Source organism: Nerophis ophidion, linkage group LG06 (genome assembly GCF_033978795.1).
Source record: "Nerophis ophidion isolate RoL-2023_Sa linkage group LG06, RoL_Noph_v1.0, whole genome shotgun sequence".
Lineage (NCBI taxonomy): Eukaryota > Metazoa > Chordata > Actinopteri > Syngnathiformes > Syngnathidae > Nerophis > Nerophis ophidion.
Window position 1 is genome coordinate 47138469 of NC_084616.1, and position 17783 is coordinate 47156251.

The window sequence follows — 17783 nt, forward strand, 5'->3', positions numbered from 1 at the left end:
TCATCAGACAGATCCCAGTATTTTTCCTCGTGCTTCGTCATGTAGTGGCGATTCAAATTATATTATTATATTACACGGCTTTACCTTTAATTTCTGTAAAGAAATACTTGGGAGTCTATGTCTTGTTGAAAACACGGAATTCGTCATCAACTTTTCTCTTTTTAGCGTCTCGGGGGGTAACCGGGCATCACTTGTCACTGTGCACCTTCACTCACAGGTTACACACGGTCATATGCCCATAAATAACACTTTTCAAAATAATTGCAGCACAGTTGTATTGCACGCGCGACATAGATGTTTTTATTTTTTTTATTTTGTAATTTGTGATTGCCGCTGTTCACATTCACTCACAATCGCGCACGAGCATACATCCACACGGAAGTAATACAAATAATGCTTTTCAAAACAAAAGCGGCACCGTTGTATTGCAGAATCGACAAAGATACTTTTTTTTAGAAGTATTTAGTAATTTATGATTGGCCTCATGCGGGCCGGACAGGGACGCACAAAGGGTGGCCCGCGGGCCGCAGAATGCCCTGATCTGGTCAAAAAGGAGGTGTTCGCGTTAATCGCCCAATAATAAAATGAGTGCTGTTATGAAAATGTATAATTAACGCATTATTGCGTTAATTTTGACAGCCCTGATATTAATATTATAGTAGTTAGTTTATTTGTACACTTGTTTGACATTTAAAGGGGTACCGCAGCTTTATTGGAATTGTGCGTTCACAATCTTTATGTGTTATAACAAAACTGAAAGTCGTTTACTGAAGTGTTCCTGGGTCCATGTGGTGATTTCCTTTACACACTGTCGCTTTTTGATGCAGTACCACCTGAGGGATCAAAGTTCTGTAATATCAATGCTTACATGGAGTACTTTCTCCAGATTCTTTGAAGCTTTTGATGATATTACGGACCAGAGATGGTGACATCCCTAAATTCCTTGCTAAAGCTCGTTAAGAAATGTTGTTCTTAAACTGTTCAACAATTTGCTCATGCATTTCTTCACAAAGTTGTGACCCTCGCCCCATCCTTGTTTGTGAATGACTGAGCATTTCATGGAAGCTGCTTTTATACCCAATCATGGCACCCACCTGTTCCCAATTAGCCTGTTCACTTGTGGGATATTCAAAATAAGTGTTTGATAAGAATTCCTCAACTTTCTCTTTTTTGCCACTTGTGCCAGCTTTTTTGAAACATGTTGCAGACATCAAATTCCAAATGAGCTAATATTTGCACGACATAAAGTTTTCCAGTTTGAACGTTTAGTATGTTGTCTCTGCAGTGTATTTAATTGAATATACGTTGAAAAGGAGATGCAAATCATTGTATTTTGTTTGTATTTACGATTTACACAACGTGCCAACGTTACTGCTATTGGGGTTTGTAATATATCACTATATTGATGATTAAATGGGTTATAATTCCACAACAGTTTTGCAGAAGCACATGTGCGTACAAGCTGTCCGGTTTTGGTGTAATTGCTCTGTGCAGTGTTCTCCATGCTGTACATGGTACCTTTGATTTCGCCACAATACACTGCTTCTTAAGTGGAGTTGTTGTTGCGGTTTTGTTCACCTTGTAAATAATTACATTTCCACAACTTGGCTGAATGCTGTTTCAGATGCTGGAATTAGTTTGTTGTGCTGCCGCCCTTTTTTTTTTTTTTTAAAGAATCTTTGCAGCATTCAGTCACTTGTTCCACGCCTGTTGCCGCGAATCTAAAGCACTGGCAACACTTTTCTCTGGAACAAGCGTCTCGGTCTCGTTAGCCTTAGCATTAGCCATGTTTTGCTTGGCTTGTGGATCTCCAGTAAGAAAGTAATGGGGCGGGTGAGAGCTGCAGAAGCTCATGGGGGCAAATAAATATGCCGGGGCAAGACCAGAACAACATAGATTTAAAACTTATATAGAAGCCTATACAAAAACATGTATGTGCTTGTCTTACATAAGGATCGTGAATGATGGACAAGATTTAAAAAAAAAAAAGTACAGTTCATCTTTAAGAAAGAGAAAAAATTAGATGCATTAACAATGAAAAATGTTTAAAAATAGTTTTAAGATATTAATGTAATATTGGGTTTATATTTTGCTAATATTAACGTGTTAGATGTCAGCCATGGTGAGCATCTTTGACTAGATTGTGTGCAATCTCTATGGTTTGACAGGTGCTGCAATCAGTGAGCATGTATTAGTCGTGTTGGCCTCCAGGGGACGGTGTTTCGCTACTTCTTCATCCCCAGAGAATAAGTTTCAGAAGTGATGAAAACTCAAGTCTGGTTACTGTCCTCAAGTCTGTGCAATGGATATACTTATTTCCTAAAAACTAGTTTCATTTAAAGTCAGTCAAGCTGTAAATATTCATCTTTAACTATCTTTGAATATAAAGCACGCCTTTATTGTGTAGATAGAAATGTGTCATTAGATTCTTGTGCCGTTTTTAGAGCTGTGTCCTTTTTTGGGTGGGTGGGGGTCACCCACAGGTCAGGGGCAGCTACAGCCTGGTTTTTACAGCTCTACACCAGGAAGCGTTCCAAGAAGGGGGGAAAAATCCCTCCGCAAGGTCACAGAGGAAAAGACGAGAAGGCGGCAGGGATTTTTTTTCCTTTTAATGCATCTGGACCTCATTGTCGGGAGAGTCCCCGCAAATACACGTGCAGCTGCTTCTCACTTGCCCGTCAGCCTCTTCCCCCCCTCCTCCCTTTGGTTGGCCTTTCCTCCACCCAGTACAAACACAAACTGACCTCCGTCGACAGGAAGTACGGGCTTGGGGTCCCTGCGGGAGTTCCTAATTCAAACCAGAGCGGTGGAACAGCCAGAGGTGGCGGCTTCCTCTCTTGCTTTCATTGGAGCACACACACACACACACACAGTTGGAGATGACGGCACAGTAATGCAAACCTTGTTGTCCAGTTTTCAGGCTTCACTAGCTTCTTTGTTGACATATGCAGCCGTGGAAAGAGGCGGAGCTGCTAATGTTGGTGTTGGGGGGTTAAATAATTCGACAGGTAATTTTTGGGCAACCTTCAAGGTAGAGTTAAAATCTGCCGGATGAGAGCGCAAACATTGTTGAATTTAGGTTGCGAAAGAAACATGTGATATTTTTATCCATGTTGTTTATAAGTGTGTACTTGAGGTGTGCAGACAAGAGGAAACTGCTGTGTGTGTGTGTGTGTGTGTGTGTGTGTGTGTGTGTGTGTGTGTGTGTGTGTGTGTGTGTGTGTGTGTGTGTCTTGTCTACGCCCACAGCCTCTCATCACACCCTAACTTCAAAGCCTGTGGACCCCCGTTGTCCCTTTGGCTAGTCTACACGCACACACAAAAGTGAGAGAGCCTCCATCAAACCTGCCTGCAATCTCCATTTTGCTATATTTAGGCCCTGAGCCGAAGACGTCTGAAATTGCCAGTAGTAAACTGTCACGGGTGTTTGTGCGGCTGCGGCGTCTGTAATCGACTTTGGGTTCCATCTCGGGGGTGAGGGAGTGGGGGTATGGCGGGGGAGCGGAAGCGGGGGGACACACTTTTGAGCTGTCTGTGATGATGCCTGGCCCATATAGAGGTGTCTCCAAAGAACATCAGACGTGCAGCGACGCAAACTTGGGAAAGTCTTGAGAAAAAAAAGAGTTGTGTTTTTCTTCCAGTTTGTAATTTTTGCATTTTTTCTCTCCTTTTAGATAAAAAGGGTGGCCAAGGTTCAGATGATGACGATGATGATGATGATGATGAAGATGATGAAGACCTATCTGACATGAGTGATGACGGAGACTCAGGTTGGTGAAAAAATATCAACACTTATAAAAGTTCTATTTTGAGGTTATCAGTAATAATTTTTCTTTGAAAAAAATGTATAAATATAAAAGATAACATTACATAAAGAAGTATAGGTTTTGTCATTATTACATTTTTCATTTAAATAACCAAAAATGTGTGTTCATCCCAAATCACCTAAACTTGGTATCCTTAAAATGTTTGCACATTTTGGTTAGAAAGCTCCTTTCCTTTTTCACAATGTGTTGAAATCTTTAGTTATTCGTGGAAACATCATGCATGATGGGAAAGGCGACTTGTCCATGGTGTACACCGCCTTCTGCCCGAATGCAGCTGGGATAGGCTCCAGCAGACCCTGCGACCCTGAGAGGGTCAAGCAATAGAAAATGGATGAGAAAAAGCACAATGCGTAGAGCGATTCCTAAAGTGGTTTCTCTGCACACCGCAAAGATGTGTGAATGAAAAATGCTGCGTTTACTTTATCAACTCAATAAAAAAAAGTTTAGTCCTCTCAATGTTTTACTTGCAAACCCTGTTTCCATATGAGTTGGGAAATTGTGTTAAATGTAAATATAAACGGAAGACAATGATTTGCAAATCCTTTTCAACCCACATTCAGTTGAATGCACTACAAAGACAAGATATTTGATGTTCAAACGCATAAACTTTATTTTTTTTTGCAAATAATAATTAACTTAAAATTTCATTGCTGCAACAGGAGCCAAAGTAGTTGGGAAAGGGCATGTTCACCACTGTGTTTCATAACCTTTTCTTTTAACAACACTCAATAAACGTTTGGGAACTGCGGAAACTAATTGTTGAAGCTTTGAAAGCTGAATTCTTTTCAATTCTTGTTTTATGTAGAACTCCAGTTGTTCAACAGTCCGGGGTCTCCGCTGTCGTATTTTACGCTTAATAATGCGCCACACATTTTCAAAGGGAGACAGGTCTGGACTGCAGGCAGGCCAGGAAAGTACCTGCACTCTTTTTTTACGAAGCCACGCTGTTGTAACACTTGTCTTGCTGAAATAAGCAGGGACGTCCAGGATAACGTTGCTTGGATGACAACATATGTTGCTCCAAAACCTGTATGGACCATTCAGCATTAATGATGCCTTCACAGATGTAAAAGTTACCCATGCCTTGGGAACTAATACAACACCATACCATCACAGATGCTGGCTTTTGAACTTTGCGCCTACAACAATCCAAATGGTTATTTTCCTCTTTGTTCTGGAGGACACCAGGTCCTCTGTTTCCAAATATAATTTAAAATGTGGACTCGTCAGACCACAGAACACCTTTCCACTTTGCATCAGTCCATTTTAGGTAATCTCGGGCCCAGCCAAGCCGGCAGCGTTTCAGGATATTGTTGATAAATGAGTTTTGCTTTGCTTAGCAGAGTTTTAACTTGCACTTACAGATGTAGCAACCAACTGTAGTTACTGACAGTGGTTTTATGAAGTGTTCCTGAGCCCATGTGATGATATCCTTTACACACTGATGTCGGTTTTTGATGCAGTACCGCCTGAGTGATCAAAAGTCCGTAATATCATCGCTTATGTGCAGTGATTTATTTCTCCAGATGCTCTGAACTTTTTTATGATTTTACGGACCGTAGACGGTAAAATCCCTAAATTCCTTGCAATAGCTCATTGATAAATGTTGTTCTAAAACTGTTCAACAATTTGCTTACAATAAATGGGTTGTACTTGTATAGCGCTTTTCTACCTTCAAGGTACTCAAAGCGCTTTGACACTACTTCCACATTTACCCATTCACACACACATTCACACACTGATGGAGGGAGCTGCCATGCAAGGCGCCCACCAGCACCCATCAGGAGCAAGGGTGAAGTGTCTTGCTCAGGACACAACGGACGTGACGAGGTTGGTTATAGGTGGGATTTGAACCAGTGACCCTCGGGTTGCGCACGGCCACTCTCCCACTGCGCCACGCCGTCCCCAATGTGGTGACCCTCACCCCATCCTTGTTTGTGAATTACTTAGCATTTCATGGAAGCTGTTTTTATACCCAATCATGGCACCCAACTGTTCCCAATTAGCCTGCACACCTGTGGGGTGTTCCATATAAGTGTTTTATGAGCATTCCTCAACTTTATCAGTATTTATTGCCACCTTTCCCAACTTTTTTGTCACGTGTTGCTGGCATCAAATTCTAAAGTTAATGATATTTGCAATAAAAAAAAATGTTTACCAGTTTGAACATCAAATATGTTGTCTTTGTAGCATATTCAACTGAATATGGGTTGAAAATGATTAGCAAATCATTGTATTCTGTTTATATTTACATCTAACACAATTTCCCAACTCATATGGAAACGGGGTTTGTATTTATTTGGATACAATGTATGGTAATCAGTTATAATTTTTCTTTGAAAACAATGTATAAATAAAAAGATAAACATTACATAATCAAGTATAGGTTTTGTCATTATATAATTAGTTTAAATAACCAAAAAATGTGTGTTCATCCCAAATCACCTAAACTTGGTATCCTTAAAGGCCTACTGAAATGAGATGTTCTTATTTAAACGGGGATAGCAGGTATGTGTGTCATACTTGATCATTTCGCGATATTGCCATAATTTTGCTGAAAGGATTTAGTAGAGAACGTCTACGATAAAGTTCACAACTTTTGGTCGCTAATAAACAAGCCTTGCCTGTACCGGAAGTAGCAGAGGATGTGCGCGTGACGGCACTGGTTGTAGAGCTCCTCACATCCTCACATTGTTTACAATCATAGCCACCAGCAGCTAGAGCGATCCGGACCGAGAAAGCGACGATTTCCCCATTAATTTGAGCGGGGATGAAAGATTCATGGATGAGGATAGTGTGAGTGAAGGACTAGAAAAAAAAAGGCGAGGGCAGTGGGAGCGATTCAGACGTTATTAGAAACATTTACTAGGATAATTCTGGAAAATCCCTTATCTGCTTATTGTTACTAGTGTTTTAGTGGGATTATATGGTACCTGAAAGTCGGAGGGGTGTGGTGACCGCCAGTGTCTCCGGTGGGAGGAGGTAAGAGAGTCCGCAGCTGCAGGAGGACGCAAGCTCCGCTCATGTCTACGGTAAGAGCCGACTTATTACCACAATTTTCTTACCGAAACCTGCCGGTTGACATGTGGGCGGGAACCATTTTCGCTTGACTGCTCTGTTCCATAGTAAAGCTTCACCTTCGGGAATGTAAACAAGGAAGCACGGGCTGTGTTGGTGTTGCTGAAGGCAGCTGCAATACAATGCTTCCCACGTACATTTTTCTTCTTTGACTTCTCCATTATTAATTGAATAAATTGCAAAAGATTTAGCCTCACAGATGTCCAGAATACTGTGTAATTATGCGATTAAAGCAGACGACTTTTAGCCGTGATCGGTGCTGGAAGAACATGTCCGCTACCACAGGTGACGTCACGCGCACGCGTCATCATTCCGACACGTTTTCAACAGGATACTTCGCGGGAAATTTAAAATTGCAATTTACAAACCCAGTTTCCATATGAGTTGGGAAATTGTGTTAGATGTAAATATAAACGAAATACAATGATTTGTAAATCATTTTCAACCCATAGTCAGTGGAATATGCTACAAAGACAACATATTTGAGGTTCAAACTGATAAACATTTTTTTTTGCAAATAATCATTAACTTTAGAATTTGATGCCAGGAACACGTGACAAAAAAGTTGGGAAAGGTGACAATAATTACTGATAAAGTTGAGGAATGCTCATCAAACACTTTTTCAGAACATCCCACAGGTGTGCAGGCTAATTGGGAACAGGTGGGTGCAGTGATTGGGTATAAAATCAGCTTCCATGAATGTTAACTAATTCCCAAACAAGGATGGAGTGAGAGTCGCCAATTTGTAAGCAAATTGTCGAACAGTTTTAGAACAACATTTCTCAACGAGCTATTGCAAGGAATTTAGGGATTTTACCATCTACGGTCCGTAAAATCCTCAAAAGGTTCAGAGAAATTACTGCACGTAAGCGATTGATATTACGGACCTTTGATCCCTCAGGCGGTACTGCATCAAAAACCGACATCATTGTGTAAAGGATATCACCACATGGGCTCAGGAACACTTCATAAAACCACTGTCAGTAACTACAGTTAGTCGCTACATCTGTAAGTGCAAGTTAAAGGCCTACTGAAATGAGATTTTCTTATTTAAACAGGGATAGCAGGTCCATTCTATGTGTCATTCTTGATCATTTCGCGATATTGCCATATTTTTGCTGAAAGGATTTAGTAGAGAACATCCACGATAAAGGTCGCAACTTTCGGTGCTAAGATAAAAGCCCTGCCTCTCCCGGAAGTCGCAGACGATGACGTCGCAAGTGTGGGGGCTCCTCACATATTCACATTCATTTTAATGGGAGCCTCCAACAAAAAGTGCTATTCGGACGGAGAAAACGACAATCTCCCCATTAATTTGAGCGAGGATGAAAGATTTGTGTTTGATGATATTGATAGCGACGGACTAGAAAATAAAAAGTTAAAAAAAACAAAAACGCGATTACATTGGAACGGATTCCGGTGTTTTTTGACACATTTAGTAGGATAATTCTGGGAAGTCCTTTATCTTTCTATTGTGTTGCTAGTGTTTTAGTGAGTTAAATAGTACCTGATAGTCGGAGGTGTACGTCCACGGGTGTTTTGACGCGCAGTGTCTCAGGGAAGTTGATGGCAGCTATGGACGGCACAAGCTCAGCTTTTCTCCGGTAAGAAGCGACTTTTTAACCACAATTTTCTCACCGAAACCTGGTGGTTGACATTCCGTCGTGTTTCATGTTCGCTTGACCGCGCTCTGATTCATAGTAAAATTTCCCCTCCAGGAATTTTAAACAAGGAATCACCGTGTGTTTGTGTGGCTAAAAGCTAAAGCTTCCCAACTCCATCTTGCTACTTTGACTTCTCCAATATTAATTGAACAAATTGCAAAAGATTCAGCAACACAGATGTCCAAAAAACGGTATAATTATGTCATTAAAGCAGACGACTTTTAGCTGTGTGTGTGCGCAGCGCTCATATTCCTAAAAACCTGTGACGTCTTGCGTACACGTCATCATTACACAACGTTTTCAAGATGAAACTCCCGGGAAATTTAAAATTCCAATTTAGTAAACTAAAAAAGCCGTATTTGCATGTTTTGCAATGTTAATATTTCATCATTGATATGTAAACTATCAGACTGCGTGGTGGGTAGTAATGGGTTTCAGTAGGCCTTTAAAACTCTAATATGCAAAGCGAAAGCCATTTATCAACATCACCTAGGAACGCCGCCGGCTTTGCTGGGCCGGAGATCATCTATGATGGACTGAATCAAAGTGGAAAAGTGTTCTGTGGTCTGACGAGTTGACGTTTCAAATTGTATTTGGAAACTGTGGATGCGGTGTCCTCCGGAACAAAGAGGAAAATAACCATGCGGATTGTTATAGGCACAAAGTTCAAAAGCCAGCATCTGTGATGGTATGGGGGTGCATTAGTGCCCAAGGCATGGGTAACTTACACATCTGTGAAGGCACCATTAATGCTGAATGGTCCATACAGATTTTGGAGCAACATATGCTGCCATCCAAGCAACGTTGTCATGGACGCTCCTGCTTACTTCAGCCAAACAATGGCAAGCCACGTGTTACAACAGCGTGGCTTTGTAGTAAAAGAGTGCGGGTACTTTCCTGGCCCGCCTGCAGTTCAGACATGTCTCCCATCGAAAATGTGTGCCGCATTATGAAGCGTAATATACGACAAGACCCCGGACTGTTGAACAATTTAAGCTGTACATCAAGCAAGAATGGTAAAGAATTCCACTTTCAAAGCTTCAACAATTAGTTTCCTCAGTTCCCAAACGTTTGAGTGTTGTTAAAAGAAAAAGTGATGTAACACAGTGTTGAACATGCCCTTTCCCAACTACTTTGGCACGTGCTGCAGCAATGAAATTCCAAGATAATTATTATTTGCAAAAAAAAAGTTTTTGAGTATGAACATTAAATATCTTGTCTTTGTAGTGCATTCAATTGAATATGGGTTGAAAAGGATTTGCAAATCATTGTATTCTGTTTATAGTTACATCTAACACAATTTCCCAACTCATATGGCAACAGGGTTTGTAGTAAACTAAACCGGCCGTATTGGCATGTGTTGCAATGTTAAGATTTCATCATTGATTAATAAACTATCAGACTGCGTGATCGGTAGTAGTGGGTTTCAGTAGGCCTTTAAAATGTTTGGTTAGAAAACACTTTTCCTTTTTCATAATGTGTTGAAATCTGTAGATGTTACTTATTCATGGCAACATCTGCTTCCCAAAACTAATTGTATTTTATTTCCTTATGTCTGGCGGCCATGTGGCAATATATTGCAATAGTTTTCCTACCAATGCAACAGAGATTTTTAATGTCTAATTATTGGTTTAAGTCATATTTTGGGCCTATTTTACCTCAAAGACAACTTTGAGCACCTCTGCTCTGCAAAGAGTCGCTGTACTGCTCCCTCGCTGTGTGGGGTTACTGGTGAGAGAGGCAGTACAAGAAGTCAGCAAGAGTAGGCAGTTAATACTTTTTTTATTTTTTTTTACATTTAAGTGTCAAGAACTGTGATCCACTTTCTGTACAAGTGCGATAAATGGAAATGAATCATTTAAAATGCTTTTTTTATTTTAACAATTCACTGTCATCTAGTGTAACGTATTTTTTGGACTACAGGGTGCACTTAAATGTTAGCATTTTCTCAAAAATCGACAGTTAGTCTTATAACCCGGTGCGCCTAAAGTATGTATTTATTGTGGTTGTGCTGACCGACCTTGGAGCAATATTATTTGGTACATGGTGTAATGATAAGTGTGACCAGTAGTTGGCAGTCACACATTAGAAATAAGTATGCACTGCAGGATGTTGCCTGTTCAATAAATGATGCTAGCAAGTACCCGTAAGCAAGCAACACCAAAACTATGATGTTTCCTTGGCAATATGGAACATTACACACGGCGCTCTTAAATCTGTCAAAATATTTCAGTAGGACTTTGGTACGCTACAAAGCCACAGCGCTTGATTGATTGTAGGTGCATTACAGCTACCATAGACGTACAGCTACCGTAGACGTACAGTGTTTCAACGTACATTATGTTGAAGCATTACATTATAATGTGTGTATAAGGACCCCACAATGGAATATTAGTGGAGACAAGGAGACATATTATCGGGTGTTTTGTTTCGCCCTATTATGCAAAACCAATTTTTCTTACCTATTTCTTCCCTGACTTATGCAGATACCAAATACACGTCAGTAGGTATACTGACGTGTATTTGGTATCTCCATAAGTTAAAAAAATGTGCGCGCGTCCGCCATTGTAGTCCACACTGAAGTGAAAAAGCTCTTTCTTTTACTCATTCTTGTTGTGGGGCATTCACCCTCCACTGTTGCGTACAGTTCTAACTTATATCTGTCACTAGACTCGTAATGGAAGCGCTAAAAACTACCGGTACAACAAAGATGACTGGGAAAAGACGCTGTCAAAGTGTAGCCACATAAATTAGACAGTCCATAAAATGGCACATCCTAAAGAGACGGTCAGAAAACCACTTAAAGATGGTCTGCAAGACATTTTGACCAAAAAAACACTATTACATGTTATGTAGACCACAAGGCAGTGTTTTAAATGTAGAATAAACATAATATGACCACTTTAAAGAGGAACTGCATTGTTTTTAGAATATTGCCGATTATTCGCAGTTATTATGAAACACATGATGACAGATTCTAACTCGTAAATAAAAGTCAATGAGAGGTCCTATATCCCACCCGTAAAACCAAATAAATAACCGTCCAAAACGCGCCAACAATACTCCATTTATATTTCATAACAATTAGTGTATAAGGTGTAAATCTCACACCAGGCCGTATCTATATCCACAGCAGGTCTCCAAGGTGAACAGCCTCTGGCATGTTAGAACAAACAAACTAACGCAGACAACTATTTATAGCCACTCTGTGATCTCAACCTTGCGCGCCTTTTTTGGCATTATCGAGTGGTAAGCTGCTTTTTCGCTTCCTTGCTTGTGGAAGTTTATCATAGATCAGTGATGTCCGACCTAAAAAAAAATGTGTGCACGTCCGCCATTGTAGTCCATGCTACTTTTACTCTTTCCTCTTGTGGGGCATTCACCCTCAGCTGTTGCGTGCAGTTCTAACTTATATCCGTCACTAGACTCGTACAGGATGCGCTAAAAACTACCGGTACAACAAAGATGACATGGAGAAGACACTGTCGAAGTGGAGCCACATAAATAAGATAGTCCATAAAATGGCACATCCTAAAAAGACGGTCCGAAAGCAGCCGTAGTCTTCAGTACGTCTCGCGAGACATCACAAGTTAAACAAAAAGATTGGGTGGTGTTTCTTAAATTGATCCCTCTGCAAATCAGGTTGATATGAAATCAGGTAAATTTTTCCGCCCTCATGCGGAGGTCGATGGAATTTTTAGTTAAGAGCCACAAGTTTTTGTTTATTTTTATCATTAAATGAAGCACAGCATCAATTAATATGACCCAATCCAAACCACATTCCCAACTCATGGTGTACATTAACTAATAACAACAAATAAAGTCAACATACAGTCTTGACATAAAACACACCCAGCTCATTGAATACTGTTATGATAAAACATGTATATATAATTTAAAATTATACATATACACAATACATTTGAGTGCATGATGGGTAGTATATGCAAAACAATCCCTCCACACTTGGCGCATTTTAGCTGCCTAATATTTCTGATTGATTACAAAACTTTTAAGGAAATTGTCAGGAAAGAAAACAAGGTAGGAATCGAACTTTCACATACTCTTAAAATTCAATATTTTATCGTTTATACTTCATATTGCATTGTCGTCACAGTCTGATGGGAGGAGTTGTTAAATTTGAAGGAGTTGAAGTTATGTGTTGTTCAGTCTGTTGTATGTTGCTCCAATCAATGCAAACTGAAGTGTTACTTTGGTACAAATGATTGTTGTTACGTCACAATCAACTCTCTTATGTGTGGGCAAAGAAATCGTGTCATAATGCGTCCTTATCGCAGTTTGTGTTGTATTTTTTTACATGTAGGCCTTGGTGATATATAGATTTTTTTGTCTCGTTTTGCTCTGGCATACTTTTTGTCCCTCAGGAGCTACTGTAGCTTGCGCCGTCCCTTTGCTTCCTTAACGGCTCACAGCAAAACATGGCTAATGCTGACGCTATTGAGAGGGAGACGTTCGTTTCAGAGAAAAGAGAGAAGTGTTCTCAGTAATTTGGTTTTGCGGCAACAGGTGTAAAACAAATGACAGCATGGTGAATTTTAGTCCAACCCTAGTACAGGCTTTCAATTACTTTTTCAAAATTAAAAATAAGCAACCATTCTAGCATCTTCTTCTGGTATTGTGAAATGTACTCTTGTTTAGAGACTCTTAACCTCTGTCCCTCGATGTCTCTGGCGAAACAGGTGAGCTGCAGCGAGCATGATGCCACACTTGCTTGGCCCTGTTGCTCTAGTTGGTTTTTCTCTTTTTAAAAGCAGCCACTGTCCTCTTAATATTTGCACATTTTGTAGATGGCTGTCCGCAGGTTTACCACCAATATATAAAAAATGTAGGTCCACATCGCATACGTGCTGACAACGCTGTAGAGTCAGAATGGCGTGCATTTTGTTTACATTCGGTTTCGGTCAGGTGGTTTTCGGTGATCAAAGTCTTTTTTCGTTGGTCAGGTTTTCAGTGCATCATTTTTCAATAGTGCGCAAATAATAGGCTACATATATGAAGTCATACTATAAAGACCAGGTAATGTCAATGTTTTATGTTGGTGTGGTTTGGATTTGATGTCAGTTTTTCCCATGTTTGCAAGCACACCGTCTGTGCCTGGAGGGTGATTGGCGGAAAATGACGAAGTGTTGTGTGCGCGGACTCAGGAGACGAAAGTGTTTGCACATGAGATAAAACCTGTTGGAATTGTGCTGTTTTTTTTAATAAGATTGGTAATAAAAGTGGCAAATAGTGTTTGACTTTGTGATTTCTTCTGGGGGCTACCATATATCATGTTACTTAAATTTGTTTTAAAGTAAAGAAGATCTTATTTTCAATGTGTGGTGGTAATGAAAATGCCATGGCGGCGTGCCACATTCAATTATATTAAGGGGAAACCCTGCATACAACTTGCTTACAACTGAAATACTATGTAGAAACAACTTACATACAACTTACACACATCCTTTATACAACTGACATTTTACATACAACCAACATACATCTTACATACATCCAACACATCTTACAACTTACATACATATTACACCTCAAATACATCTTGGATACGTCTTACATGTCTTGCATACGTCTTACAACTAACATCATACATACATGTTGCATGCAACCTACATACATACTTCTTACTTACAGCTTAGATACAGCCTACAGGCATCTTACATGCAATTTACATACATCTTAGATACAACTTGCATACATCATTCATAAAATTTAGATATAGCTGACATACAACGTAGCTACATCTTACATGCATCTTGCATACAGCTGACATACAACGTACCAGGTAGATACATCTTACATACATCTTGCATACAACTTACATACACCTTGCATACAATAGATACTTTACATACAACTTACATCTTAAATCTTGCAAACATCTTACAACTTACATACATCTAACATCTTAAATATCTCTTGCATACGTCTTGCATACATCTTACGATGTACATATATTTTGCATGCATCTTACATACAGGTTTCATACGGCCATCATACATCTTACATACAAACCCCGTTTTCATATGAGTTGGGAAATTGTGTTAAATATAAATATAAATGGAATGCAATGATTTGCAAATCATTTTCAACCCATATTCAATTGAATGCACTACAAAGACAAGATATTTGATGTTCAAACTCATTAAAAAAATGTATTTTGCAAATAATCATTAACTTAGAATTTCATGGCTGCAACACGTGCCAAAGTAGTTGGGAAAGGGCATGTTCACCACTGTGTTACATCACCTTTTCTTTTAATAACACTCAATAAAAGTTTGGGAACTGAGGAAACTAATTGTTGAAGCTTTGAAAGGGGAATTATTTCCCATTCTTGTTTTATGTAGAGCTTCAGTCGTTCAAAAGTCCGGGGTCTCCGCTGTCGTATTTTACGCTTCATAATGCGCCACACATTTTTGATGGGAGACAGGTCTGGACTGCAAGCGGGCCAGGAAAGTACTCGCACTCTCTGTTTACGAAGCCACGCTGCTGTAACACGTGCTGAATGTGGCCTGGCATTTTCTTGCTGAAATAAGCAGGGGCGTGCATGAAAAAGACGGCGTTTAGATGGCAGCATATGTTGTTCCAAAACCTGTATGTACCTTTCACCATTATTGGTGCCTTCACAGATGTTTAAGTTACCCATGCCTTGGGCACTGATGCACCCCCATACCATCGCAGATGCTGGCTTTTGAACTTTGCGTCGATAACAGTCTGGATAGTTTGCTTCCCCTTTGGTCCGGATGACACAATGTCGAATATTTCCATAAAACAATTTGAAATGTGGACTCATCAGACCACAGAACACTTTCCCACTTTGCATCACTCCATCTTAGATGATCTCGGGCCCAGAGAAGCCAACTCCTTTTCTGGATTTTGTTGATAAATGGCTTTCGCTTTGCATAGTAGAGCTTTAACTTGCACTTACAGATGTAGCGACAAACTGTATTTAGTGACAGTGGTTTTCTGAAGTGTTCCTGAGCCCATGTGGTGATATCCTTTAGAGATTGATGTCGGTTTTTGATACAGTGCCGTCTGAGGGATCGAAGGTCACGGTCATTCAATGTTGGTTTCCGGCCATGCCGCTTACGTGGAGTGATTTCTCCAGATTCTCTGAGCCTTTTGATGATATTATGGACCGTAGATGTTGAAATCCCTAAATTTTTGCAATTGCACTTTGAGAAACGTTGTTCTTAAACTGTTTGACTATTTGCTCACGCAGTTGTGGACAAAAAGTTGTACCTCACCCCATCCTTTCTTGTGAAAGACTGAGCATTTTTTGGGAAGCTGTTTTTATACCCAATCATGGCACCCACCTGTTCCCAATTAGCCTGCACACCTGTGGGATGTTACAAATAAGTGTTTGATGAGCAATCCTCAACTTTATCATTATTTATTGCCACCTTTCCCAACTTTTTTGTCACATGTTGCTGGTATTAAGTTAATGATTATTTGCACACCAAAAAATGTTTATCAGTTTGAACATCAAATATGTTGTCTTTGTAGGATATTCAACTGAATATGTGTTGAAAATGATTTGCAAATCATTGTATTTTGTTTATATTTACATCTAACACAATTTCCCAACTCATATGGAAACGGGGTTTGTACAATTTATATTTTACATACAGCTAAGATACATCTTGCATACAACTTAGATACAGCTGACCTACAACGTAGCTACATCTTACATGCATGTTTGTAAACTTAAAATGATGATGATCCTCTGGCCAAATGTGGAGATATTGTAAATTTTATTTGTTAAACAAGTTTATCTACGCTAGAAATAAAACAAGAAGGTGACACAAACTTGAAGTTAAAATTGTTATTTTGATAAGTGAGCACGGTGATAAAGGGGTTGTTGCGTGTGCCTCACAATACAAAGGTCCTGGGTTCGATCCTGGGCTCGGGATCTTTCTGTGTAGAGTTTGCATGTTCTTCACGTGACTGCGTGGGTTGCCTGCAGGTACTCCGGCTTCCTCCCACTTCCAAAGTCATGCACCTGGGGATAGGTTGATTGGCAACACTAAATTGGCTCTCGTGTGTCAATGTGAGTGTGAATGTTGTCTGTCTGTGTTGGCCTTGTGATGAGGTGGTGACTTGTCCAGGGTGTACCCCGCTTTCCGCCCATGTGCAGCTGGGATAGGCTCCAGCACCCCCCGCGACCCCAAAAGGGACAAGCAGTAGAAAATGCATGGATGGGTGGATTGAAATGAGTCATACTCTATACATGCATATGCAATGTTGAAGATGTATACTTAATTATAATGTTGGAGATTTTGCTCTATCCTTTGAAATGTTGCAATCATACAAAACTATCACTGTCCAAATACTTGTGGTCAGGTTGGAAGCACCTTTATATTAATGATTTATAAAATGACATACAAAAAATGCTAACCCAAATCATATTGTTTTCTAGATGACGATGATGATGAGGAGGAGCTAGGAGACGAGATGGCTTCCAAGGCTCCCCAGCCGCTGTCATCCTCTGATCTGATGAAACTTGCAGAAGGAAACGAGGATTTGGTGGAGGACTTGGAGCTGTCTGACGATGACTAAGACTCATTCATTTATTTCTTCACACCTGAAATGCAATATGCACATTGAGTATTGACTTGTCATTCAGTACAATTTTAGTTCCACATTCGACTGCCTTTTTATGAAACATCAAAGACCAAAAAACAATCCATTTTGTCTGGTGTTGCTTTTTTTTCAACGATGCTAATTCATGCACCTGTAGGCCCCTCAGGCTTTGTTTGTGAGGATGGCCAGCATGCGCTGCTAACAACTTCACTGAAACTGGCTGAGCCAGGCTGGGCCGGGCCAAGAGGAGAAGAGGCGGGTGTTGAGGCCTGAGGCGGCAGAGGCGTGCCAGCCTGGCAGGGTGGCGTCTGATGCTGTGCCAAGACGCTCAACCCAGGTGGTAGAGCAGCAACACAGGCTGCTGTGTTTCTTTGCCAAGTTCTCACTCTTCCACACCTCCCCCTTTCTCCCCCTCTTCACTTAGACCGCTGTCTTTCCTGTCTGCATGCTCACTACATGGCTCTTCTCACGCCAGGACTAAGTCTTCGTTTTGGAATCAAACTGTCTCTTAATCTGCAACCACTTCACTAATCAACTGTGCTTCTCGCCATACATGATAATATCTGTATGACACCTATTTGCTGCATTATTCATTCAAATCACAATGAAATCT

General features: G+C 40.3%; 1 protein-coding gene across 3 annotated transcripts in view; it reads left to right on the forward strand.

Moving 5' to 3' along the window:
• The window catches only part of noc2l (NOC2-like nucleolar associated transcriptional repressor), a 48799-nt gene extending 31523 nt beyond the window's left edge, over window positions 1–17276 (forward strand). For all 3 annotated transcript variants that reach the window (XM_061903954.1, XM_061903953.1, XM_061903955.1), the window contains 2 exons: window positions 3675–3770; window positions 17007–17276. In XM_061903954.1, coding sequence (XP_061759938.1) covers window positions 3675–3770; window positions 17007–17146 — 236 coding nt within the window. In that variant the 3' untranslated portion in view covers window positions 17147–17276. The remainder of the gene's footprint in view (window positions 1–3674; window positions 3771–17006) is intronic.
• The last annotated feature ends 507 nt before the right edge of the window (window positions 17277–17783 follow it).